The following is a 25866-nucleotide window of genomic DNA, read 5'->3' on the forward strand; positions in this document are numbered from 1 at the left end:
AATGCATTTTAAAACAAACTTTTAATAAATGCAAATAAATAAAAATTTTAAAAAATGCTGTTAAATGCAATGAAGTGCTATACCCTTTGGAGCCTGTCGTATTTCATGTCCTTCTTCATCAGGAAGAACGTGAATGCCAGTTTGAAGCCTGAGGGACCATGCCCTCCCTTGCTTCCTGCTAGAAAAGTCAGGGAGAGAGAGTGGGCATCAGCTGAGCAACAGGGAAGCTGGGTGCCTGCTGCAGGGCAGCTCAAGTTCAGCCTGTGGCTCTGGGCCAGCCAAGCCCCCTTCCCCAGCTGCGTAAGAACTAAACTCGGCACCAAGGGACCCTGCTGGCCCATTCATGGGGCAGCTAGTCTGCAGCTGTAGCTGACTTGCGCCACGCTCCATAGTGCTCTGCCATGGGCTCTGCCAGTGTCCACATCCCTGACCCTCTATGCAAGTAGCTGGCTTGAAGAAGCATCCTCCTGCCCCACCAGAGAGAGAACAAGGGCAGCGTTGCACAGGGCCGGTCAAGAACTGTCTCCAGCCCAGCGGGGAGACTCCTTGCCCTGCTCCACAGGATCCCTGGGGCAGTGGCCCTGGACTGGGAAGGCCTGAGATCACGGGTGGGAAAAGGTGAGTACCTCAGTGACACTTGCCAATGAGTCCTGACCACGCAACTGCTATCACAACTCCTTGTGTCCACCTGCCAGCAATAGGCTCACCTGCCAACACTCAACCAGGGCAGGGGGAATAAGGCCAGCCCTGACCTTGTTTCAGTGGACCCACTTCAGCTGCTGTACAAGCACGCAACGTGTCAGCATCCAGAAGGTTGTTGTCTGCGACAGATGCATGGCTTTCATTTTTGTTGGGGAGCCCCTGAGACGCTCCCTTTCCAGAGGAAATAAAGGGGGGAGGGACATAGTAAGACCCAAGCATGCCACACAAGGGGTGCAGGTTCAGGCCTCCCAGAGAAGATGTAAGAGGGGAAAAAAAAACTCTCAGCTTTTATCTCCTCTCCTTTAAGGGGCACTCTAAACGTCCTGCCCCCACAGGCCAATTACACCTGTACAAGCCAAGATGTGTATGCGCAACCTCCTGATTTTAGAAATGGGTTATGTCAGAATGCCAGATGCGAGGGAGGGCACCAGAATGAGGTTTCTTGTTATGCTCTCTGGGGCATTTGGTGGGCCGCTGTGAGCTACAGGAAGCTGGACTAGATGGGGCTATGGCCTGATCCAGTGGGGCTGTTCTTATGCCAAGCTACCCCACACCTCTGGCACTATGTGGGATGAGCCAGCCTGAGCGCACCTGATCCAGCTGTGCCCACAATTCATTCTGGTTTTCCCTGGAAAGAGACAAGAGGGTGAGATCCTGGGCTGTGCTATTCCCACAGCAGAGATCAGTAATTGCATTAGCACAGCTGAGAGAACCGGTTTCTCTGCTTGGTCTTTGTCCAGTCAGGCCCGTCCCTTGATGACAGGACACCCTTCAGCAGGAGGCACAGGTGGCTCCAGCATCTCCATGCCATCCCAGCACCCCAAATCCTGCCTAGGCTGCTGGCATTCTCCTGGTGGCCCAAGCGCCCCCCCCCCCCCCAGCTAAGAAAGATGTTCAGGAAGTTGGAGCTGCACAGGAGACTAACGTGCATTTCCTCAGCAGCCCGACAGACCCCAGCCCCCCTCCACCTGCCCTCTTGCTCCTTGCTGTTCCTCAGCATGTGGCCCTGACCCAGTCTGCTCCCCAGTCACCACCCCAGCCTGACTTTCAGCTTGCGGTCATCAGGATTCTGCCTGTAGGGTCTGCGCAGTGGATGTCCTGTTCCACTTCCTTTTCCTGATGCTGCTATGGGCAGTGGAGCCAGAGTGGGGGCCCAATCCCAGGGGAGGAAAGGATCCCAGTCACCACGCTTCCCCTCTGAATTCGGACCTGGCAATCAGATGCAGCTGGTACCCTCAGACCAACTTTAAATACAGGGGTGTGTGTGTGTGTGTGTGTGTGTGTATCCCCTTTAGGCAAACATTCCCCCTCCCCCCAACTAAATTCACTTCTCACAAAAAGGATCGGGCAAGCACTGGTCCCTGGCATAATTTATTTGGTTACTTGAAGGGGAACCTCTTCCTTCTCCACACACCCCCCCCCCCAAACAGGCACTCCCAAAGCAGCTCCTCAGAGTCACAGGAGGTTGAATCAAAAACAGCAGGGAGCAAACCTGGGGGGCCCAAACAGAAGCTGCTCCTGCAAGACAGCTCTGCTGGGGGGGGGGAGCTCGGTACACACAGTGCCCATCAGTGCCTCCAGCCAAGCAGTCAGTCAGTCAGTCAGTAATCCAGGCCCCTCATGGTGGCGATGCTGCTGGCCAGGCGGCGGGGGGCGGCCCGGGCCGCCTGCTTGTAGTCCTCCGGCTTGGCCTTCAGGAGGGTGACTGTGCTCTGCAGGGCCTTGGAGGGCTGGAGGCCCAGCGCATCCATCACATTGACCAGGTAATCTGAAAGACCCAGGAATGTGACCCTGAGCAGGGGGGCCCAGCAGGTGCTCCCCCCCAGGCTGGACACATCCGATTTGTCAGTGCCCACTGGGCCACCCAGCCTCCTTCATCCATTGCGAGGATCAAACTTGGGACCATCTGCACGGGAAGAAGGGGCTACCCACTCGCATGGGAGCCTTGGCTGCAGTGCCCTTGGGAGGGGATGGCACCCCCAGGCAGATCGCTGGAATCCTATTCTCAGGTTTCAAAGGAACTAAATGGGCAGCAAGAGCCTCCCCAGGACACTCCCCCACCACAAGGGACCTCTTGCACAAGTGTGCCCGGCCCCCTCCTCTCCTCACCTATATCCGTGGCCAGCTGCTTGGTGGAGTGTGGGGTGAGTTCAGGGATCTGGAGGATGACCTCACAGTAGGTCTGCATCGTGGCCCTAGCCAGGGAGCCCAGCCAGTAGTCTGCCATGTTGTCCAGCTCAGGAAGCTCGTCACCTGCGGTGGTGGGGGAGAGCACACGCACAGGCACGCATGTGAAGACTGGACACACACACCCATTCTGGTGCCATGCTGTAAGGATTGGCTGCAAAGGGGAAGGAGTGTAACTGGACCAATCACTGGGGGTGGGGGATACCAATTGGCCCAGCAGCCATTAATGAGCTGCCCTCAGCTTTGTCTTCAGCTGAACCAACATGTGGTGGAGGAGGAGCACAGTGGGCCCCACTGGGGGGAGGGGGCGCTTCCTTCTGTGGAGGAGCAATCCTATAGCCATAAGCGGGGACCGGGAAGAGATGAGTGAGATTGCTTAGCCCAGGCAGCCTCCTTCCACCACCACCACCTGGCACTCCCACTGAGGTGCACATCTGTGTGGGGCCTGGGCCCTTGGGAAGGGCAGAGTGACGGGGGTCCTGGGCATTGCTCTTCCCCCTCCCACCCCAGCAGGGGGCCCAGCCCTCCCTACCTTGCTCTGGAGGAAAAGGCAGCTTCCCAGCATGCAAGGCCAGCTCCAAGGCGGTGTCCTCCTGGGTCACAAAGGGCTCCAGGTGGAGAGGGAGAGACATGATGTACTGGCCGATCTGGCAGGGGGGCAGAGGAGACCAAGAAGGGGGTGGGCGGGTGGATGGGGCACACAACCCTCAAGTGAGCAGCTTCCTGGTCACACACCCCAGCCTGCCACGCAGCTCACTTGGAGGACACACCCTTTTCTGTGACTAAAATAACCCCCAGAGCCATTTGCAACAGCAGAACGACAAACCAGAGAAATAGCTGTTGATACCATCCTTGGACAGACGCTGGGCCAGCGCAGCCCAGGCAAGGGCTGCGAAGGCAGAAACAGGCTGGGCCTGCACAGCAGCGCACTTGCCAGGGCCATTCCTGGTGCTGAGAGCGGGGGCCAAGGCTAAGCCCTGAGCAAGCGAGAAAGCAACATCCCTCAGTGCTGGGGACTGCCAGACCTCCCTCCCAAGAGATGGCCTCATCTCGCCTGCCCCCCCCCACACCCCACAGGCTCTTCTTACGTTGCTGATGTACTCCAGTGGGGTCAGGCTGAAGTTGGGCAGATCGTCGGTGAGCAGCTCGCCGGTGCCGCTTGTGCTCCAGCCCTAGAATGGAGCCGAAAGGGGCGGCTGAAGTGGCCACAGAGACCCCAGAAGCCCTGCCTTCCCCCCCTCCCTTCCACCAGTGGTACATGAGGTCCTGCTTTGGGCACCAGGGGCAGGCCGCTCACCTCCATTTTGGCCACCAGCAGAAGCTGCTGCTTAATGCGGAGGAAGACGGAGTCAAAGGCCAGCTGGTGGGCCAGCTGGTTGAGCCGGGCAAGAGCTGCGCGTGGGGCGGGCAGCAAGCTGTGACTGGTCCCCTTCTCCTGTATGGTGGGACAGGACAGAGAGTCACGTCATGGTGGTGGCCTAAGCAGCTGCACAGCCAGTTGGCACCCAGCACCCCCTTCGAACCACAGATCCCCTCCCCCATCCACACTGGCCAGAGTGATTGTGTGAATCCATGCTTGTCCACTGAGCGCTGGCTACAGGGTCCACCACGTTAGGAACCCTGTCAGTTTAGTGGGGGGGGGGAGGCATGGCTAAGTCCACACCCCTCCCCATGTCCAATCCCCAGTTAAATGGGTCTCGGATCACAGGACTGGGAAGGAGTCCCGCTCGGAGGCCCATTAGTGAGTCCAGTGAACTGGGAGTGCACCTGGCAGCCTTCCAACTTCTGCTGCAAACACAAATCATTCGGCAATCCCCGCACTCAGTGCTCCCCTTGACACCAATGCTCTTGGGTGCCCTTTCCCCCCAATTCATAGGTCCTTCTGCGCCTCCTGTCTGAGGCTGCTGTGACACCGCATCAGAGGCAGCAGGGGACCTTTTGTCCTCAGTGGTCCAAGCGCACAACAAGGGTGCCGCTTCTGGGAAAAGCGGAGATAGGGAGGAACACAAGGATGTGGCAGCAGAGCGGGCGGAACCAGCAGGACGTGCTGTGGGAGGCCAAACAGCCCAGAAACCTGAGAAAATAAGGAAGGGGGCGGAAAGCAAACACTGCACAGGGAGGCAGCTGCAACCAACGCCCTCCTGGGAAAAGGCCCAAGTGACAGAATTGGGTCAGCATCTCAGGCCAGGCTGGGAAGCAGCCCACAAGGAGAGGGCAAGGCCATCTCTTGGGCCCACAGACCAAGGAGGGCAGAGTCTCTCATGCATGGGGCATGCAAAGCCAGACAGAACAGCAGAAGCCATTTGGGCACAAGAGGCTCACCACCATAAGCTCAGGCAAGAGATGCCTGCGAGACTCCTCAGCTTCTGCTCATGGCGAAGAGCCCGGGAGGGCGGATGCCAGTCCCATGGGGGTCTCACTTGGGCTGCATTTTTAACAAGACTTGGAATACCGTTTGAGAAGACATGGCTGGCTGCCCATCGAGTTGCACAAGCCGTGTATCAAGACGACCCGCAGGTGCCCAAGCACGTCCGCCCAAGCAACTGCAGGGTAGCGGGTCCAATGCAAAACTCGCCAGGAGCACAGCACAAAGCCCAGGACAAAGATCACAATCGCCACTAGCGCATCACAGCCAAGGAGCAGAGCGCACGGGGGAGATGGGCAGCTCTAGAAAACGCCGCCTTCTTGGCCTTGTTACGAGGTAGCAAGTTGCACCTGTGTGCTGAAGCCTGATGTCCTACTTCACAGGTGGGACCCAGAGAGACCCCGAGACAAACCATCTGCCCACTGCAAGGGTCACTGATAATGCCCGAAGCCTCTCTGCAGGCCTATCTGCTGCCAGCCAGCCAGCCAGCCCGCCCCCAGGGCCTGACCACAACCGTAGGCCTCCCTCCCGCCCCTGCCCCCCCAACCTTGAGCGTGTACAGGGTCTCCAGCAGGGCCGCGTAGTCAGCAGGGCTCTCTTGCTGCAGGTAGTTGTACTCCTGCCAGGGGTTCTTGACGGGGCTCGGCCGGTCTGCTCCCGATTCCTGGAGGCCACTCAGGCTGCAGGGGCTGTAGGAGTCCAGGAGGTACTTCCCTGCCGTGGAGAGGATCCTGTAGCACAAAAATTGTTCCGTGGCAAACCAGGCCTGGAATGGGAGCTGCCCCCAGCGCCTGCCCCCCCCATTCCTGGGCACCTTCCCAGTTGTGCCTCAATAAATTCTTGGTGGGTTTCCAGAGGGGCTGAAAGATAAACCAGCCAAAGCGTCACTGACAAGCCAGCGGGGCACCCTTGACTCTCTGAAGCTACTGCCGACTTACGATGTTACTCGCATGGGGACGAAGAAAGATCTGAGCAGCCCTCCCTTCCTTCCCGCCGCGGGTGCCTGCTTTGGCTTGTTAAATGTTGGCATCTCTCACACAGGCCATCCACGCCGAGGCTTTTATTACACACACATTTCTTTTTACATCAATGTTCCATAAAGACGCTGGCACACTGCCAGCCCTTCAGAAAATACTGGCAAGCACTTTGGCTGCTATTGGCAAGGAGCAAGGCGCCCCGTCCTCTTGCAAGCCGCACCCCCAGAACCTTCCCACCTTGTGCAGCAAGCCCAGCACTCTCACCTGTTGGCCAGCTGCTGTTCAAAGTCTCCATACTGGCGCAGGAGCTCCCCACAGGTAGCAATTATTCTGGGGGGGGGGAGGGAGAGAGAAGAGCCCATCACCTAACGCCACATCAATAAAGGCGCCTGCAGTGACAGGTCTGTAGCTGTGCATGGCCAGGATGCCAGGAGAGACGCATCCACAAGCAAGCAGCGAAAAATACACCTTCCTTTGGGGCACCAGGGATTGCAGTGCTGGGGAGGGGTGGGGCGGCCCACAGTATATCCCTGGGGATAACTCAGTGGCTGCATTTCTGTCCAATTAGAACAACCGGGGCCTAGAGAAGTCCAGCTCGGGACTCTGGAGGTTCCTTTCCCTGCTGGGAGTCTGTGGTTTGGCTCACTTGTTCCAGGGATGCAACACATCTGTGGCTGGGTCAGTGCCTCCCTGCAGGGCACCTGCTCCCCCGGCTGTGCCTCCAACTGACGAAGCTCAATGAGGAGGGAAGGAAAAGGGTCAGGGACTTGAGGCCCTGTTCAGACATCTCCAAACGCAGGCGATTCTCTGCCACGGTATCAAAAGCCTCACAGACAGAGAACGGTTGTCTGAGCTGGCTGCCGCTGTGGCCCCCGCCCTCCAAGGACCAGCCCAGTGCCATGAGTCCCGCTCTCACCGAATCGCATTCTGGAAAGAGGTCCAGTCCTCCTGGAAAAGAGAGTCCGAAGGGATGTCGTCCAGTCTGCCTTTCTTCCTGATGGACTGGAGGGCGTTGCTGAAGTCAGACACGTACCTGTGGCAAGGGCAGGGCAGATGCACCGGCCAGGAAGCAGGACCCTGGATGGCTCTCAAGCCATTTAGACACCGCTAGGGGCGGCCAAGCAGAGCCCCCAGCTCCCCTGAGGCCATGGGGCTCACCAGGGGACACCAGAAGATCCTGCCCCTTCACCACCCCGCCTGTTCCTCTGGGCTGAGGAGCCCCCCAAATGCCCCACCCAAGAAAACAACATTCTGTGGTTGGTTTCATGCAAACAAGAGGGATTCACACACATTCTTGACGGCCTGCAGCTTTTTTCCCCTAGGGTGGATCAAGGAGCTCAGCAAGGCACTGAAGTTTCAGCCTGCTACAGCAGGGATCTCCTCCATGAGAAATAAGCACCTGACCACCAATCCTGGGGAAGCCGGCATGTCTTGGATAGATCAATGGCATGGCCATAGCTGGAGCTTTGCTCTGCTTCCACCAAACCTCAAAACGGGCACTACGAGGGGCTGAGGACAGTGGCAGAGGGCAACCCAAATGCCCAGGCACCTTCCCTACTGAGATACGGGTGGTGTGCCACGAGGCTTTAGGGCTAGGAGAAAAGGGACTGAGGGTAGGAGTAGGATACTAGAGGTGTAGCAAATGATTGGTGGGGTGGAGAAATTGAGCAGAGAGAGGCGTCTCTCTCGTAGTACTAGAACTTAGAGTCATCCAATAATGGAGGAAAAGTCCCTCACAGGTGACAAGCCATGATGGGCATGTACAACTTCCTGGTTTGAGAAAGGTTGCCTCAGAATGCAAAGGAGTGGCAACAGGATGCAGCTATCTTGTTCCCTTGTTGTCTCTCTGAAGCGCCTGGTGGGACACTGAGATACAGGAAGCTGGACTAGACCCTCTGTTCTGACCTCCAAGGCTCAGCCAAGGGGCAAGGTCTGACCTGCCAGCCGGGACTTACTTGTCAAAAAGAGCCCTCAGGGCCTTGAGGAGGCCGCTCACAGCCAGACCGTCCGTTAGCTTCAGGCAGTTGTCCACCGCCTCCAGGGCCAGGCCGAAGAGCTTGTTCACCGAGTGGCTGAGCTCCTGGACGCAGTCGATGACCTCCCCGTGCTCCTGCACAGCCACAACAAGAGCCACTCAGGCCATGCTCACCACCAGCCCTCTTGGGGAGCTGCAGGGATGGGGCTCAGGAGACCCCCCCCCCAAACCCGACCAGAACAAAGCACGGGAAATGCCAGAGAAAAGCATGGTTCAAGGGCAGCACAAACTCCACTAAGGTCAGACGACAGGCACAGGCAGAAACCAGAGATTTTAGCTGGCACCAAATGCAATGGAGCAGGCAGGTATCCACCTGGTTCAGAGAGGGCGGAACGGCACCCCAGAGCAGACCTTCTTCTTCTTGCACAAGACCAAGCTGCACAAAGCAGGATTTGTGTGTGGCCTTAATTTATCACTCACCGCTTTGCCTATTGCCAAAGAGTCACGAGTAGGAAGTGTAGAGCACCCACCACGGCCGACCCCTCCAGATGGGGAGGGGCGGCTCTTACCAGAGGGACGGCGCTCATCTGGACGAGAAGGTGCTCCTCCTCCAGGGCCCCGTACTGCAGCTGGAAAGACTTGTAGGGCCCATAGACAGCCTCCACCAGCTCTGCCACCTTCACCAGGTTGCACTCCCCTACAAGGCCAGGAAGGCAGTCAGGGGCAGCCGTAGGGGCCTCGGGATGCCTGCTCTTCCCCCCATCCCAGATCTCTGGGGCCATGTGAGCTGCACACACTCCCCACAACCCACATCCATTGTGAAAGGGAACTGCCCCCTCCCCAGAACAACTCTCACACACTCTCTTTCTCCCTACAACCCTCCCCCCAACTTTCCACAGGTCTTTCCCCAAACTCCATGGGAAGGACTGTGCTGAACGTGGGGGTGGGGGGGTGGGGAGGTTCTGACAGCAAAGCACATCTGGAAGTTTGGGCCACACAAGACCAGTGGCCAGTGACACAGACCTGGACTGGCTGCTTCCACATCTGGAAAGCAGAACAGCGAGCAGCCTGAGCTTCCTGGGGCCTGGACTGGAAAACACCCTGCCCCGGCCCTGAGCAAGAGCAGGCTTCCCCCTTCTTAGCATCTGCTTCAACTTTCAGGAAGCCCTGCAATGGGCAAGTGCAGGAACCTGATCCCACACCCTGCCCTCCTTGCAGCTTCCACTCTGAATAGGTCTGGACCAAAGAATGCCCCTGCAAGTTCCCCAAACACACCGGTACCTGCTGCTGTGCCAGGGAAGGGGGTGCTACAAGGGCAGACAAGGCTGCCTGGCACAGGGCCCTGCCCATCACCTTCAGCTCCGCCTGCCCGACAGCCAGGGACCGAGCCACTGTGCCCCGAGGTCCCTCTGTCCTCCCAGCCCCAGTGACCTTGGGCAGCCCAGCACCTGGACAGCCACCTGACCTTGGGCAGTCAGGTGAAGAAGGCACCAAGTGCCACCAGGCATGTTTGCTCAAGGGAGTCTCCAGAGTGTTCCGCATCAAGCAAACAGGCCCAGAACTGTGTCAACAAATCTCAAGCAAGTTAAACAAAGTTTGGTACAAGTGTTATGTAAGGGCATTGCTGCCAGGCTTGCCAACAGTGTTTCTGTAAATGTTTTCATCTACAGGAAGGCCCAGGAAAAAGTCGTGCCAAGGCAGCGTACAGGGAGGTGCTGGGGGAGAGAACGAGGTCTGAGGGTGCTCACTCAGGCTGGGCAGCATGGCGGCCTCCAGGCTCCGTGCAAAGTAGGCGGTGGCCTCGTACAGCCCAAGGAGGCAGTGCAGCTTGTTGTCAGGGCTGGCACAATCCATGGCAGTGCCAAGACAGATGGGGACGGAGGGCACCAGAGCACCGAGGACCTGGATCAGCAGCACAGCCACGACCTGGTGGGGGCTCTGGAAGACCTGCAGGAGAGAGGCAACAGGACCACGGGGAGTAACAGTGCAGGGTGGGGAGGTGTCAGCAGCAGCTCCCCAACCTACACAGCCAGCAAACTGACACACGCACAGGGACAAGCCGGCAAGTGGAGCCGCTTGGCTCACCATTTGAGAAGCAGGTCCGCAGGCACCCAGCTGCTCCTGTGCAGCTGAGAAAAGGTTCCATCCCAGCCCTCTGAACACCCAGACCCCCATGTGTGTGTGTGTCTCTTAAACTGGGGTGGCCAACTGAGAGACCCCCGCACACTCTGTCCCAGGGGACTGGCACCCAAGATTCACTCTCCTGGCCTCACCCTGAAGCTGCCGTGAGCGCAGGAAAGGAGGCAGCAAACAAGTTAACATTATTTAACAACAACTCCTCCAGCAGCAGGCAAGGCTGGCCCAGCCAGCAGACCAGGGAGGAGAGCACCCACTTCTAGCAGCCCGTTTCCTGGATTGGAAAGGGAAGAGAAGAGGACGTGTGGACAGGGAATCCCCTCCTCCTTCTCCATTCTAGGGAACGGAGGAGAGGCTGGTGCATTCATTGCCTAGCAAAGGGGGAGGGTCAGCACTCGGTGTGCCCCCTCAGGTGCCAGCAGGCCCAGGGTCCTCTGCTCTTGCTGTGCCTCCACTGGCTTCAGAATCACCATTTCATCCTGGACACCACTTCTAAGGCCTTCCTCTGAATCTGATGGACACCAAGAAAAGGGTCCAAAATTCCCCAAACCCAGGGGAATTACTAACTAACAACCACCTGGTGTCCAATTCCCCTGCCCTGACGATCAACTGAGAACAACTTGCTGCCAAGAGACACACAAGGCTGGGGAGTTCCCATCCTGAGTCTGGGAGCTCAGCCCAGTTTTCCAAGGGCCTGATTTATCCGCTACAGGTGAACTCCGAGGAGGCTCCAGAATCTCAGTCAGCACACTGCGAGTGTCACTGCTGCCCAACATATTTGTAGACTGTTGTCTAAACTAAGAATACACGGAGAATGACCTGTTGCCCCCTGAACTCTGCGGTGATACAGACACACCAGTTCTGTCCATTCCTCTTTTGGTTCACATCAGTGGTGGAGCTACGCCATCTGGGACATGGGAGCAAAAAATTTTTAAACATCCCCCAAGGCACTTCCAGTTTCTAAGGTCCCCAGCAGTCCTCCTGAGGCCAGAGAGGCAATGTGCAGCCTTCCCAAGCCTAAGAAGGTCTTTGAAGGCCTGCTGGAGGCCTTAGAAAGACATGCTAAAACCAGAAGTGCCTTTTGAAGGCCTTTGGCAGGTCTTCCAAGGTTCAAGAAAGCCACATACAGCCTCCCTGGGCCTCAGAAAGGCCCCCTTGACAAGGCACCCAAGGCAACTGACCCCCTCACCTCCCTAGCTATGCCACTGGTTCACAAGCCAGCACAAAAGACAGCTCCAGGGAGGTTTGCTACCTTCACGGCTCTGCGGAGAACAAGCCATGTCCAAAATGTAGTGAGCTGTGCATGTTCCTTGCAGCCCCTCACTTAGTGACAATTCTCAGGGAAAGCCCACAAGGCCCTGCTCTTTTCAACAAGGCCAGTTTGCACGCCAATTCTGCCACGGGAAAAACGAGCAACATTCTGTATTGCCATGAGAGCATCTGTAAGCTCATTCCACCCCGGCTTTAAATCATTCGGGGCCACGAGCTCTAAAGGACAATGCTGTGTGAGTGTCCCTGCTCTCCTTCTGCCCAGATAGAAATGTCTAATATTAAGAGCCCTGGGACCCCAGACTGCCTTGCAGAGATGCAGCCACAGACCACACGAGGGCAACTCAGTCAGATGCAGGCAGTGGCTAAGCAGCCACTCAGAAGAAACAGACCCCCAAGGATTTGAAAGGCTCACGGCTCAGCTCCAGAAGGCTGAGAGAGAAGAAGGCGGTTTCCGTTTGACCCTCTTGGCAAGGAACTGCAGGCTTTCGCATGGATGACCCTGGCACCCTCCTCCAGGCCCACTCCCAGAGTCTCTGACGCAAACATCACTGTGCAGTTCTGCAACTGGAAGGACAAGTGTTGCAGTAGCTTCCAGCAACAGACCTGTGCTCTGCGCGAGGGAGCAATGCGGTTCCCTGGCCAGCTGACCTCCAAATTACACAGCAGGCAAACCAACCTGAGGAGGAGGCCTGTTAAATGAGGCCCTCCCTCTCACCCCGGTGGCCTCGGCCAGCTGTCAGAGACAATTCACTGGCCCCTGCCCTGACCCACATCTTAGCCACAGCCAACGCGGAACGTTGCCCAGCCTTTGAAGCCACATATGGTCCAGTGCCAGACTTCTCCAGAGGGCGAGCAGGGCTGCTGCGGCATTTCAGTCTTGTGGGAAGCCATTTGGAGAGCCCTGCTGGTCGAGGAGGAGGGGCGTTTCTAACTCACACACCTGACCTTAAGCCTATGGCAAGAGATGATGGGTGTTCCATTAAGTAAGTTGGCACCTGTTCCCTCCTAACACTTTGGGTCAAAAGAGCACATTAGCTACGGCCTCTGCACTCCAGGCTCGTTCAATCACAAGTTTGATCTCGCCTGTTCGCTGCTGTTGACGCTGTCACTTCCCCAAGGGGAAAAACCATGAAGTTGAGGTGTGCTGTCTCCCTTGGACCTTGGCATGGAGGTGCACAGACACAACTCTGGGGGAACAAACAGGTCCCCCCGTTTGTAGGGAATGCCTACACAGTCAGATGCACACACACCTCCGCTTCCAGAATGATTCAGCCCAGAAAGGAAAAAGCTCCTGGCAGGAAAGGCCAAAAGATAGCCATCAGCACTGCCCTTCATGGGTGAAAGGAGCCGTTGGCCTAATCTGATGGAGCCCAGAGTCACCTAAGAGAAACCAGCTCAGGCACTGATCTGCCACCAGGTCACTTAGATCCCAGTTTGCCACAGGCGGTGCTGGGAAAGAGGCAAACACCATGCAGGACAGCTGGGGGTGCACTCTGGCGGCGGCTGCATGTCACACCTGCCTGCGGCCAAGAGCCAAACATTAGTTCAAAGAAGTGCTTTCAACTGACTGGAACTGAACTGAACCCAATCCTGAAGTCTCTCCGTTTCAATCCAGAATGAAACCCTGAACACAAACAGGGACCACCAGTTCAGGGCAAGACCTTCACTAATCCAGCAATCAGTATGCAATTGTATGGTTTGTGTTTCACTTCCCCCCTGGAAGGGGGAGGGGGAGAGAGAGAGAGAGAGAGAGAGAGACTGCTCTGAAAAATACCCAACCTTTTTTGAACAGTTTCCAAAAACAAATATTTTCTCCTAACGTGAGAGCTGCAAGCGCCATAGTGGGGTATAACTGCATGAGCTGCATCCAAAGCGGCTTACAACACTTGAGCTGGGACACCAGGCCATTTCTTTTTGAACAGCAGCATGCCTGAACCAGAACAACCAAACACAGCCCCAGAGCCATGTTTTAACAGTCCCACTCGTGATCCGAAATCCAAAAGCCTGAATGCTGGACAGCCAAGCAAAGAGGTGACACCAGGAACTTCCAGGGCCTCCCTCTCCTTGGCTCTCTGTGGCAGACAGAAGGGGAGTAGATGGTGGAAAAGAGCCCCCTGCAGGAGAACCGTTGCCCCAGGGCTGGAGCAAGGCTCTCAATGACAGTGCAGGGGAGATGCGTGTGTCCCGTTTCCAGCCCTAGAACAGTGGAAGCAAACTGTGCTGCCGACAGGCACTGCGCTGGCCTGTTCCACTGCGGGTGGGTTGTGGATTGGGGCCTCTGCACATTTGTTTTGATTCTGCAGATTGCCATTTCTGTTACTTTAACTGTGTTTTCTCACTGATTTTGGCTGTAAGCTGTCTGGGGTTGTTTGCAAAAATGTGTTTTATTTGACAAGCAAATGCCTTGAGCAACAGAGCTGAGAATTGTCCAAAAGAGGCTTGCTACATCCAGGACCAGCTGTAGAGGAGGACATGCCCAGGACTACGCACACTCGGGACTATAACAAAAAAACCTACTATCTGTATTCTACATTTAAAAGAAGTCAGGTTCTGCTTGCTCAGGAAGAGCCAAGAGCTTTGCAGAGCAGGCAACAAACAGCACCTGCTCAGCCCCACTACCGACCCAGAGACCCCAATGGGCACATTTGCCACCAAAGCTCTGCCTCCACAAGAAACAGAAACTGGCTTGAAAGTAAAAATAAAATCACACCAAGGCTGTTCAGGGTCGCTCGATCCCACACTCATCCTAGCAGGCTGCTATCCCAGGTGCACAGAACACTCCACCACCAAGGTCCTTGTCCTGAGTCTCGCACAGCCTCTGCCCTCCGCCCAGGCCTTTGCCCTTCACAGCCAGGACCAGCTGAGCATTTTGTAAGGAAAATCTGCTTTGCCCAACAGTCCAGTAGAGCTACACAAACTAAGGAGGAGAAAACCCAAGAGGGGATGTGCCAGGCCTGGCAGGTGGGCACCCAAGGCGGTGAAAGTCTCTTGCCTGCTCTTGACCAATTCGTGCCACTTTCAACGAGAGGCAAACCCCACAGCTGCTGCCGCTCCCTGATGCCCCCACCGGTCTTGACCCCTCCCAAACAACCATCCACACAAGACCCCCCACTGCAGGTGCCCCAGCCCCCCACTCTGCCTACCTGGGTGGTCCACTGCAGCTGTGCGTGCCAAGTCCCTAGCAGCAGGTCGTAGAGCTCCGTCAGCTGCCGGTCCAAGGGGAGGTCAGACTGGCACAGGTCCTGCCATACGGCCAACAGCTGTGCCTGTGGGGAAGAAGGATGGCTGGGTGCCAATGCCGTCCCAAGGGGCTGCTTCCAGCCATTAACAAAACCTCGGCAGCAACGGACACTGAGTTCGCCCTCAGGGGATCTCCACTAGACACCCCAGGGTCCACTGACTGAAGCCATGGGCATAAATGGTAGCCAGGCGCAGCTGGGGCATCGGGCGCCCCATGCGTCATGCACTGGCGTAAGCTGCAGATACAAGCACAAATTTGCCTCTGAAGGATTCTGACTGAAAAACTCTCCACTGGCCAACAGAGTTAAGATCAAGACCATTTTTTAATGCTCCCATTTTACAGATAAGGAAGGCTGAGGCTGGGAAAGAAGCAGTCAGTGAAAAGAGCAGCCAATGCTAAGAACTTTATTCTTTTTAGAGGTCAAACGGTCTACTATTGCTGCACCCTTGGGGGGCGTGGAAACCCTGTGCTGCCCAGCTGCAAATCACCCAGCGACCGACCAGTTGATCCCAACCCACCTCCTGCCTGTCCCTGGTTATGGGGTATGCGCCAGAGGGCGTTCGCACTCAGTTTTGGAGGCTAACACCACAATCCTAGACATACACATTTAGCACTGGGACCCACTTTTTAGAATGAGAATCTGTCAGGACCCGCCGGAAGTAATGTCATGACCAGAAGTGACATCATCAAGCAGGAAAATTTTTAACAATCCTAGGCTGCACTTCTACCAGCACTTACCCAGGAGTAATTTCCACTGACTATCATTGTTAAAAGAATATACGTAGTTGTTTGTTAAAAGTACAGGTCTGTAACATTTCCTCAAATGCAGTCACATACCATGGTAGCATCAAGTCTAATATATTAAAAACAAAAGACAAAGAAATGAATGGGGATGACCAGAAATTGGCTCACGGCCCACATAGTGGGTTCCGACCCACAGTTTGAGAAACACTGCTGTATATGATTACTTGGAAGTAAGTCCTGCTATGTTCAATGGGGCTTTCTCCCAGCTAAGTGTGCACAGGATATGCCAGCATCCTTGTTTTTTGATCCTCCACCCCCAAAGCCACTCAGGGCACTCCGCTCAGTGACTCGTAGTCCAGAAGGCTTCCTGAAGATCCTGCCTGATCAAAGGAGCAGGAAAATGCACCTGCCCCACACCACCAGATCCTCAGGTGCCCACGTGATGCAACAACAGAGCCTGCACTCTGGGGGCGGAGATGGTGAGACAGGCACTTCCTCCTGATTGGAACTGGAACTGCGCCCTCGGGGCGGGGGGGGGCAGCCCGTTGGAGGGCAAAAGACAGTTTCAGGGGTCCCCTTTGTGGCTTGGATGCTACTTGGGGCTTCTGTCACCAATTGTTTGACGCCTTTGGGTGATTAAGATGCCTTTAGATGGCTACGTTTTCTGCATTTTTTTTAAAGAATCTTAGGTGCTGCTGCTTCTTTACTATGAGCCAACCCAGGTGCCCCATTATCAGGGGAAGGGCAGGGCAAAAATCTTTAATGTATTCACCCATTTTACTTATTTAAAAGCCTGTTTCTCCCATCACACCCCTTGTGCAAGCACACACACACAGAAAGCAAAGTGAGGCTGGAAGCCAAAAACCCTCCTTGCCCTGCTGCAAGAAGCCACAAGACAGGCACACACCCCAGGAGAGGCTGCCATTCCACGTACGCTGGTGCACTGCTCCCCATGAATGCCTCCAACACCATTTGGTCATCTGGGTCATTTTGGCCCCACCCTGGCTGCGTTCTAGGAAGAACGGCCTGGAGAGGGGAGAAAAAGCCAGAGCTTGGATGAGCCTGATGCACCCCAGATCTACCTGGCCCTCCGTCAAGGGCACTGCCCCAATGGGCAGCCACGAGCAAGAGTCATAAGGAGGTGGCAGAGGACAGGCTCATTTTCAAAGCTGCCAAGCCTGCCATGCTGGCACTCATCAGAAGGGCATCCAGCTGCCCTCAGAAGCGCAGAGGCAGTCCAAAGTTGTGGGGCTGGCCTGGGCTCGCAGGGAGGAGCATAGGACAGGGCATGCTCTCTGGCTGTGGGCCCCAAAAGAGTGTGCCCAGACCCTGGCAAGCCAAGAGCCCTCACCCGCCATTGCTTTCTATCAGCTGGTTCCTCTGGGTGGATGGACTCTGAACTCCCGCCCCAACTTGGCTAACGCAACCACCCAGCGCTCCCAACCTCCTCAAATAGGTGCAACTGGTCTCCAAAGCCATTCATGCCACTGTCCCTCAAGTTTCCAAATGAAGAAGGGGTGAAGAAAGCCCCCCTCCTGCCCATCAAAACCACTGGAAGATGTGAAGAAGACAAGCTCTGCCAGGAGGAAGGGCCTGTGAACCCATGAAGGGTGGCAGACTGGCAGATCTGAACAATGGCACATTCCCTGCAGGGACGCTGTCCTGCGTGGGCCCCGTGCAGTGAGTGGGCAGTGGCTGCTCACCTTGATCAGACTCATGCAGGAGAACAACCATGTCCTGTGGCAGCAAGACAGAGGTGCCACTTGGGCTTCCGATGCTCTGCTCCAAAGCTTTCTGCATGAGCAACTGAAGCAGCAACAGCCACCAACACTCACAAGCGCAAACTGGATAGCACTTGTGGGAGGGGCACAAGCACACCTGCAGCAACTGCGAGGAGGCTCCTTATTTCAGCCAGGCATCAGAACGCTAGTCTTGCGTGGGACAGGAGAGTGGCAGGGAAGGAGGTGGGTACCTTGTGGCACTTGTAGTAGTAGGCCAGCAGCTGTGGCATCCGGTCAATTTCCGTGAAGACTTTGACAAACACCCGGGCCTGGTCTAAAAAACACAGTGGGAAGAAGACAGAGTTTTGCTGGCCAGCCTGAAGGTTCAGAAGCTCTGAGAAAAGCAGGAGAATTCAGCCTCTTGCTCTGGAACAGTCCAGCTGGCTCTACCCCATCCACACGGCAGAAAAGGTGCCTGAATCCTGGCCCTGCTGTGGTCTGGAGAGGCCTAGTCCAGGGAACAGGGACTTGGATCTGAATTCAGCTTCTGCCACAGCCTTGCCAAATCAAGCCACTGTCTTGCAGTTTCAATTCGCCACTTATAAAGTCGGGGGGGGGGAGGGTTACCCCACCTAACAGGGCTGCTCTCAGGGCAAAATACAGTGAGCCTGCCTGTGCTGCACAACCCCTTAGTGGCGACAGAGAGTTCAAAGCATGTCAGATGATGCTGTGGGGTGCAATGTAGTCCCCCCAACAGGCCCATGATGGTGACCATATTACAGATTAGGGGCCTGGGGCAGGGAGCACAACAGCTGGCTACTCAACAGAAGGTATGGATTCTCACAGCTCGGAGCTGCTGCACTCGGTCAGCTCTGCAAAATTAAAAGGGGGGCACCAGAATGTGAAACCACAACAAGGATTTCCCTTGCTCAGGTTCCACAAGAGCAGATGTAGGGCAGAATGGAGCACCCACCCATTTTCTCCTCCCCACCTTGTATGGGGCAAGGAGAGCAAAGGGAAAGTCTCTGGTTTTGCTAGACCAGGGGTGTCCAAAGTTTTTGGCAGGAGGGCCACATCATCTCTCTGACACTGCTTCGGGGGCCGGGGAAAAGAAGAATTAATTTACATTTAAAATTTGAATAAATATACGTAAGTTCACATAAATGAATATATTAAAGATGAACTTATATGAATGAATGAAGGTCTTGCAATAGCTCAAGGCCTATAAAAGGTCTTGTACAAAGCAAGGCTGGCCTTTCCTTTGCTGCCACTACTGCATCACAGACGTGAAACAGCAAGCAGTGGAGGAAGCCCTCATCCCACAGCTCACAGGAGAGGTCAAACAGTCGCCCTCATGCTGAGAGCACTTGCGTCAGGCCAGTGCGGGCTTCAACAAATCTCTGGAGGGCCAGAGGCTCATTGGAGACTGTGGGCTCCCTGAGGGCCACAGTGAGAGGCCTCGAGGGCCGCATGTGGCCCCAGGGCCAGGGTTTGGGCACCCCTGTGCTAGACAGAGACCAGCATTAGTGCGGTGGCAAACCAGACACAAGAAGCTGCCCTGGGCGAGGGGAAAGTTTGCCTGCCCATGACTGAGGTTGAAATCATCAGTACAGGTCCAGCCCGTCCAGCCCTCCCCCCCCAGGACAGGGCTCCAGGCAGCCCAAGCAAAGCCCTTCCCCATGTGCAGTATAAGGGCACCCCCTCCTGGTCACTTCCTAGCAGGCCTTCAAGTGATCCATCCAGTCTCTGCCTGTGGATCATCAGCAGTAAATAAAGGGATCTAAATGGAGTCAAACAAGTCAGTCTTGTGTGGGATAGGAGAGTGGCAGGGAAGGAGGTGGGTACCTTGTGGCACTTGTAGTACAAGGCCAGTCTTACTGAGCAGGTGGAACTGGACTCCAAAAAAAGTTTTCAGTCGCTGTTTCAAAAGTGGCAGAAGAGAAACTGGACGTGTCTCCCAGAGGAGGGGTGCAGAGCCTCCACTGAGGACACCCTCTCATGTTCCTGCCCGAGGATGGGTCCCAAGGAGCCTGGGCAGGTTCCTGCAGGGCAGCCAGCCAGTTGAGCCAGCTGCAGCCCAGAGCTGAACCCTGAACTCAACCAAGTTCACAGCAGGACCAGGATAAGGAATTCCACCTTCTCTGCCCAATTTCTGGGACAGTTTCGGGCTGAGGGCCTAGCAGAGGACAGAGTGCCCCCCTCCCATCTCCCTTGTCTGCAGAGGTCGCAGACCCCTGCTCACTCACTCACCGATAGACTGAGCGTTGAAGGCTGCCACGATCTGTGGGCTGGCCAGGGCCTCTAGCCGGTTCTTGAGTGCCTCCAGGTGTAGGCACTTCTCCGAGTAGTCCACAGTGTCCACCAAGACCGCCAGGCTGCTCTGCAGGCCGGTCAGCTTGGCCGAGATCACAGTCACATCCTGCCCCAGACAAGAGCCCCACCGTCTGGTCAGCTGTACCTCCTTGGCACTCCTCCTGGAACCCCACTTCCACCCCATTTTGCCTGGAGGAGAGCCAGGAACAGACAGTGCCTTTTTTGTTTCTCAAAAGAAATCATCTAGACGTTGACTGCTTTTTCTTCTTCTCAGTTTAAGACACAACCTAAACATGAGCAACGTTTTTCTAAGCAGGGAGGACAGGTGCCACCACAGCAGTTCCCCTCTGCTCCAAAGGGCTTGCTCCTGGACAGGTGTGTGTATCAGGTCACAGTCCTAGTTTGCTTATGACAGCCCCAGTCTCAGGCAAAGGCTTCTGCTCCCGCCCCAAACTTGTCCTCCCACAGGACACCTCGGGGCAGCCATGCAGGGACCCACCTGTGTTTTAAACGTCTCCTCAATGTCCGCACTGAGGGTGCTCCACTTGTCAGCTTCCTGCAGCGATTCAGCTGCCAGCTGCATCCGGGACTTCACGTGGTCCAGCTCCACCAGGACCTGTAGACAGAAGCAAAGGCCTGGGATCATGGGAGTGGGCTCCATCACCCACCACAGGAGGTGCTTGCCCAGCATGGCATGCGTTGAAAGACACCAGCCAACAAAGAGCAGTAGGCAGCAGGGAATGACAGCAGCCACTTGGCTCTGCTTTCTAGAAGCCTCCAGCCATGGCCACCCCCAGGAGCAGGTGCCCAGCAGTTCTGGAGGCAGAGAATACAAACACACACACACACACACACACACACACACACACACACACACACCAGGCACAGAAGACCAAGTACCTGCATGGACTGGGCCGTGTCCTGCTCCAGCTTCTCAATGTCTTCCCGCACAAGGACCATCTGCTCTTTCAGGAAAGTCGCCTCCTGTCTCAGGGCCTCCACTTCCCGCAGGACACGGGGCATGTTCTGGAGGGCCTGGTGGCTCGTCTCTGCAGGAAGAAAAGACAGCCATCAGGGAGGCACTCAGAATGACGCTGCAGAGGCACAGAAGGGGTCTTCCCAGTGACTGGAAAACAAGGTCAAGGAACTGTGGCCCAGAAAGGTGGGGAGAGCAGGGCAGGAGGGAGCTGCAGGCTGCCACAGCCGCATCACAGAGAGGCACCCAGGTCCAGCTGATGGAGGCACAGTACTCCCTGCCTCACCGCCACAGTGCACTTGTCTATACCAGTGGTCAGCCAGTTACCTCTGGGAAACGTGCAACTAGCGTGCAAGTAGCAGGTCTGTCCCCTCATTAAAGAAACCTTCGTTGCTTAATGGCCCAAGTTTAAATCCACTACTCTACTGATTATGTTTGCAGATGTGCAAAACCAAAAGTGCTGAAGTGAGTGGCTGTTGCACGCAGGCACTGTCTGGCAAAGGTTTCCTCCGGGTGTGACAGAGAGCAGGGTGGACTCTTCTAGGGTGGCATCTTTTCTTAGCTGCATTTCTCACAGCAACATGCACAAAGAGAAAAATGTCCAGCTGATGCCAGTTTTAATCAGGGCCACATTCTCAGCTGATGAAAAGTTTGATGACTCTGACCAGTTGCTTTATGAGCCACAACCTTATCTACAAACCATGGATGAGCAGAGCTCATGGCCACCCTCGCGCTTCCATTGCAGAAGGCAAGGCAGCAGGTATGAAGGGCCCCACCCAAGCACTGACCAGACCTTGCCCTGCAAGGGCTGCATCCTGTGCCCTCAGACCACCAACCCGAGCAGTAGCAACCCTGGCCCAGGTTGGTTCTTCCACCGTTGCCCTGAGACCCAGCTACTAATCCCGCCTTGTTCCCGTGACGGCATCATCACCTTCCACTGCATTGTTGACCTCCTGGATGAAGAGCTGCAGCTTCATCACCAGGGTGGCTGCATGGCCATCCACCTTGCCAGGCACCTCCTGCTGCACTGCCCGGAAGGCCCCATTCACCCAGGCCTTCACCTCGAAGTCATCCGCCAGGAACTTGGAAAAATCCATTACAGCCTGTGGGGCTCCAACCCTGCATGGGACGATGACAGTGGAATGGCCTGGCAGGGGACAAGATGGGAAGAAATTGGCAGGGGGGGCACTTGATGCAGTGCAGCCCTGGAGTTGAGCCATGAAGTGTCCCAAACACTCTGCGCGCAGCAGGCGCAGGTGTTTCTGAAGCATCCATGACTGCAAAGAAGTGAAGCCACACTTTTCACTGCCCCTTCCCCAGGCAAGCCAAGGGAGACCACAAGCACCTGTGCTGCCAGCCAGTGGCAACCTTTCTAGAAAGGGTGGGGAGAGCCTGGAGGACATATCTGGCCTGAGGCTGTCTGACTGCACAAACCCCCTACCCACCCATTGTGCAAGAACCTACTTGAACATTAAAAACATAAGAACCTAGAAACATAGAAACCAGCAAAGTAGAGATTGAAGGCGGGTCTGATTCCACCATAGAATCTTTGTGGGTTCCAGGCCTGAGGAGCAATGTAATACTGGGGGTGTACTATTATCCTCCAGACCAGAAACCTGGGACCTTGAAATGAGGGAACACTTCAATCATCCTCACATCGACTGGGTCAATTCGTGTTCGGATCACGAAAGAGAGACCAGATTCTTCGACATGCTAAACGACTGTGCCTTGCAGCAGCTAGTCATGGAGCCCACCAGAGGACAGGCGACTCTGGATTTAATATTGTGCAGTACTCAGGACCTGGTTAGAGATGTCAATGTTACTGACCCATTGGGGAACAGTGATCATGCTGTGATCTGTTTCGACATGCACATCAGGGAAAGAGTACCAGGCAAATCTCTCACAAAAACTCCTGACTTCCAACGGGTGGACTTCCCTTAAATGAGGAGGCTTGGTTAGAAGGAGGTTGAAAGGGAAGGTAAAAAGAGTCCAATCTCTCCAGACTACATGGAGGCTGCTTAAAACAACAGGAATAGAGGCCCAGCAGAAGTGTATACCACAAAAGAAGGACTCGACTCAAGTCTAGGAGGGTGCCCGCATGGCTAATGAGCCCAGTTAGAGAGGCCATAAAGGGCAAAGAAGCTTCCTTCAGTAAATGGAAGTCTTGCCCTAATGAGAATAAAAAGGAACATAAACTGTAGCAAAAGAAATGTAAGAAGGTGATGCAGGAGGCCAAGAGAGACTCCATGAGGAATGCATGGCCAGCAACATTAAGGGGCATAATAAAAGCTTCTTCAAATATGTTAGAAGCAGGAAACCTGCCAGAGAAGCGGTTGGCCCTCTGGATGGTGAGGGAGGAAAAGGGGAGATAAAAGGAGACTTAGAGATGGCAGAGAAATTAGAAGAGTGCAGAGGACACCAAGCTTTTCCAAGTGGTGAAGACCAGAAGAGATTGTGAGGAGCTCCAGAAGGATCTCTCCAGACTGGCAGAATGGGCAGGAAAATGGCAGATGCGCTTCAATGTCAGTAAGTGTAAAGTCATGCACATTGGGGCAAAAAATCAAAATTTTACATATAGGCTAATGGGTTCTGAGCTGTCTGTGACAGATCAGGAGAGAGATCTTGGGGTGGTGGTGGACAGGTCAATGAAAGTGTCGACTCAACGTGCTGTGGCAGTGAAGAAGGCTAATTCTATGCTTTGGATCATTAGAAAAGGTATTGAGAACAAAACGGCTAATATTATAATGTCGTTGTACAAATCGATGGTAAGGCCACACCTGGAGTATTGTGTCCAGTTCTGGTCACCGCATCTCAAAAAGGACATAGTGTAGATGGAAAAGGTGCAAAAGAGAGTGACTAAGATGATTACTGGGCTGGGGCACCTTCCTTATGAGGAAAGGCTACAGTGTTTGGGCCTCTTCAGCCTAGAAAAGAAGCAGCTGAGGGGGGACATGATTGAGACATACAAAATTATGCATGGGAAGGATAGAGTGGATACAGGGAGATGCTCTTTACCCTCTCACACAACACCAGAACCAGAGGACATCCACTAAAATTGAGTGTTGGAAGAATTAGGACAGACAAAAGAAAATATTTCTCTACTCAGCATGTGGTTGGTCTGTAGAACTCCTTGCCACAGGATGTGGTGACGGCATCTGGCCTAGATGCCTTTAAAAGGGGATTGGACCAATTTCTGGAGGAAAAATCCATTACGGGGTACAAGCCATGATGTGTATGCGCAACCTCCTGATTTTAGAAATGGGCTATGTCAGAATGCCAGATGCAAGGGAGGGCACCAGGATGCCCTGGGGCATTTGGCGGGCTGCTGTGAGATACAGGAAGCTGAACTCGATGGGCCTGATCCAGTGGGGCTGTTCTTATGTTCTTATCCTAAGAAGAGTCCTACTGAATCAGGCCAAAGGCCCATCTAGTCCAACTTCTGGTATCACAGATCTGCCCACCAGATGTCTCAGGAAGCACACAAGGCAAGAAACCTGCCACAGGATGTGGCAATGGTATCTGACGTAGATACCTTAGAGAGGTTTGGACAAATTTCTGGAGGAAAAGTCCATCATGGTGTTGCCCTTGAACCCTCAGGTTGCAAGCCATGATGGGTATGTGCAAACTCTTGATTTTAGAGGTGGACTACCTCAGAATGCCAGAATTCTGTAAATCTCCACCATGCCCCCTCAACTCTTGTAGCAAGAAGTTCCACAGGCCAATTACATGGTGGGTCAAGAAATAGTTCTTTTGTCAGTTCTAACTCTCCAAATGCTCAGTGCCTGTCCCCTGGTTCTGGTCTTATGCAGGAGAGAAAAGGCAGGGACATGCAGAAGGGTGAGGAGGCCGGTGAGGCAGAGCCTCCCCACTAGAGTCCTTCGAAAAGCGCCACTGCTGTGGTAGGCATCCAAGCACCCACCACCCACATGCTTGGGTGCCTCCCACAGCGGCGGCACTTTTCGAAGGACTCCAGTGGGGAGGCTCTGCCTCACCTGCCTCCCCACCCACCGCACATCCCTGGGAAAAGAACTCCCCTCTATCCCTCCCTGCCCCCCTCAGGAACACGCACCAAGCAAAGGCGCCGTCCTGGGTGTGAGAGGACCCCCGGCAGTGCTGGGGGAGATGGGGAACCTGGTGCAGGCGGGCCCTCCCTTGGCGCAGGAAAGGGGGCACAGGGGCTGCTGCTGGGGCCGAGGAGAGAGCAAAGGGGCACCCTCTCCAGGCAGGCCAGCCAGGCACTTCAGGGGAGCATAGCCAGCTGGCCACAGGCGCCTGCTCCTGGCCTGCACCACTAGGCTGCAGGATTGACTGCTCCTACACATGGAGGCTCCGCTCCCTCTTGCTGCGCCCCCTGGAGGCTCCGAGCTGGGGGGCAGCAACGGCCCTCCTGCTGGCTCGCCCTCCCAAGCAGGTAGACTGCCCCTGCACGGGAGGCTCCACTGCCGGTCCCCCAGCGCCCTCCCTCTGCTCGCGGCGCCCCCGACCCACCTCCGGGCTCGTCAGCAGCCAGTCCGGGAGACAGCCGCCATCTTGACTGCGGGTCTGTCCTGCGCTAAATCCCGCCCCCTTTGGCTTCACGCCCTTCCCCTTGGAATGGACAGTGGTCCCTCAGGCCCCGCCCACTCGCTGGCACTTCCCGCCCTGCGATTGGCTGCTTCGGCAAAGGGAGGCGCGGCCACAGCGAGAGTCCTTCAGACCCCGCCCGCCGCCTCCCGGCCTCCTCCGCCTTTCAGCGCTGCAGGCGGCGGCTCGACAGGTGCAACTTCCCTCCGCCCCGAACTGCTGCCTCTGGCTCCGCTTCCGGGAAGAGCAGGGCGCAGGCAGGCCCGAGCACTTCCCTCTGCGCCAGGCACGTGCGGTGGGTGGGAGGCAGGTGAGGCAGAGCCTCCCCACGGAGTCCTCTGGAAAGCGACCCCACGAGGACATGGGCAGCAGGGACATGGGGTGGTGGGAGGCAGGTGAGGCAGAGCCTCTGCACGGAGTCTTCTGAAAAGCGCCCCCACAAGGCCATGAGCAGCAGGGACATGGGGTGGGTGGGAGGCAGGTGAGGCAGAGCCTCCCCACCAGAGTCCTTCATAAAGCCTCCCCACCGGAGTCCACCACATGAGGCACCCAAGCGCCCACAACCCACGTGCAAGGTGATGTGATGATTGCCAAGAGCTTCAAGAAGACATAGGTACAAATCCATCAAGTTATCAGAGGACCATCATCACCACCTCCTGGGCATGCTGGTGTGCCTGCACACACAGCCCTCCAG

General features: G+C 55.7%; 1 protein-coding gene across 2 annotated transcripts in view; it reads right to left on the minus strand.

Moving 5' to 3' along the window:
- COG7 (component of oligomeric golgi complex 7) overlaps positions 1-25169 on the minus strand; it is a 134588-nt gene extending 109419 nt beyond the window's left edge. The window contains exons 1-18 of one of the 2 annotated variants that reach the window (XR_010795036.1): positions 25098-25169; positions 21541-21756; positions 20534-20682; positions 20133-20249; positions 19571-19739; positions 17572-17654; positions 14758-14880; positions 9955-10153; positions 8776-8903; positions 8187-8341; positions 7148-7264; positions 6496-6561; positions 5802-5985; positions 4187-4324; positions 3978-4061; positions 3422-3536; positions 2812-2955; positions 2117-2470 (exon numbers count right to left, since the gene is read on the minus strand). Coding sequence is in view for 1 of the 2 variants with exons in the window: in XM_066640556.1 (XP_066496653.1) it covers positions 2304-2470; positions 2812-2955; positions 3422-3536; positions 3978-4061; positions 4187-4324; positions 5802-5985; positions 6496-6561; positions 7148-7264; positions 8187-8341; positions 8776-8903; positions 9955-10153; positions 14758-14880; positions 17572-17654; positions 19571-19739; positions 20133-20249; positions 20534-20682; positions 21541-21706 (2304 nt within the window). In the remaining variant the exon portion in view is untranslated. Of the gene's footprint in view, positions 1-2066; positions 2471-2811; positions 2956-3421; positions 3537-3977; positions 4062-4186; positions 4325-5801; positions 5986-6495; positions 6562-7147; positions 7265-8186; positions 8342-8775; positions 8904-9954; positions 10154-14757; positions 14881-17571; positions 17655-19570; positions 19740-20132; positions 20250-20533; positions 20683-21540; positions 21757-25097 lie in introns of those variants that run through there. The other variant, XM_066640556.1, reaches the window with a different exon arrangement.
- Between the last annotated feature and the right edge of the window lie 697 nt (positions 25170-25866).

This window comes from Tiliqua scincoides, chromosome 13, assembly GCF_035046505.1.
Source record: "Tiliqua scincoides isolate rTilSci1 chromosome 13, rTilSci1.hap2, whole genome shotgun sequence".
NCBI lineage: Eukaryota > Metazoa > Chordata > Lepidosauria > Squamata > Scincidae > Tiliqua > Tiliqua scincoides.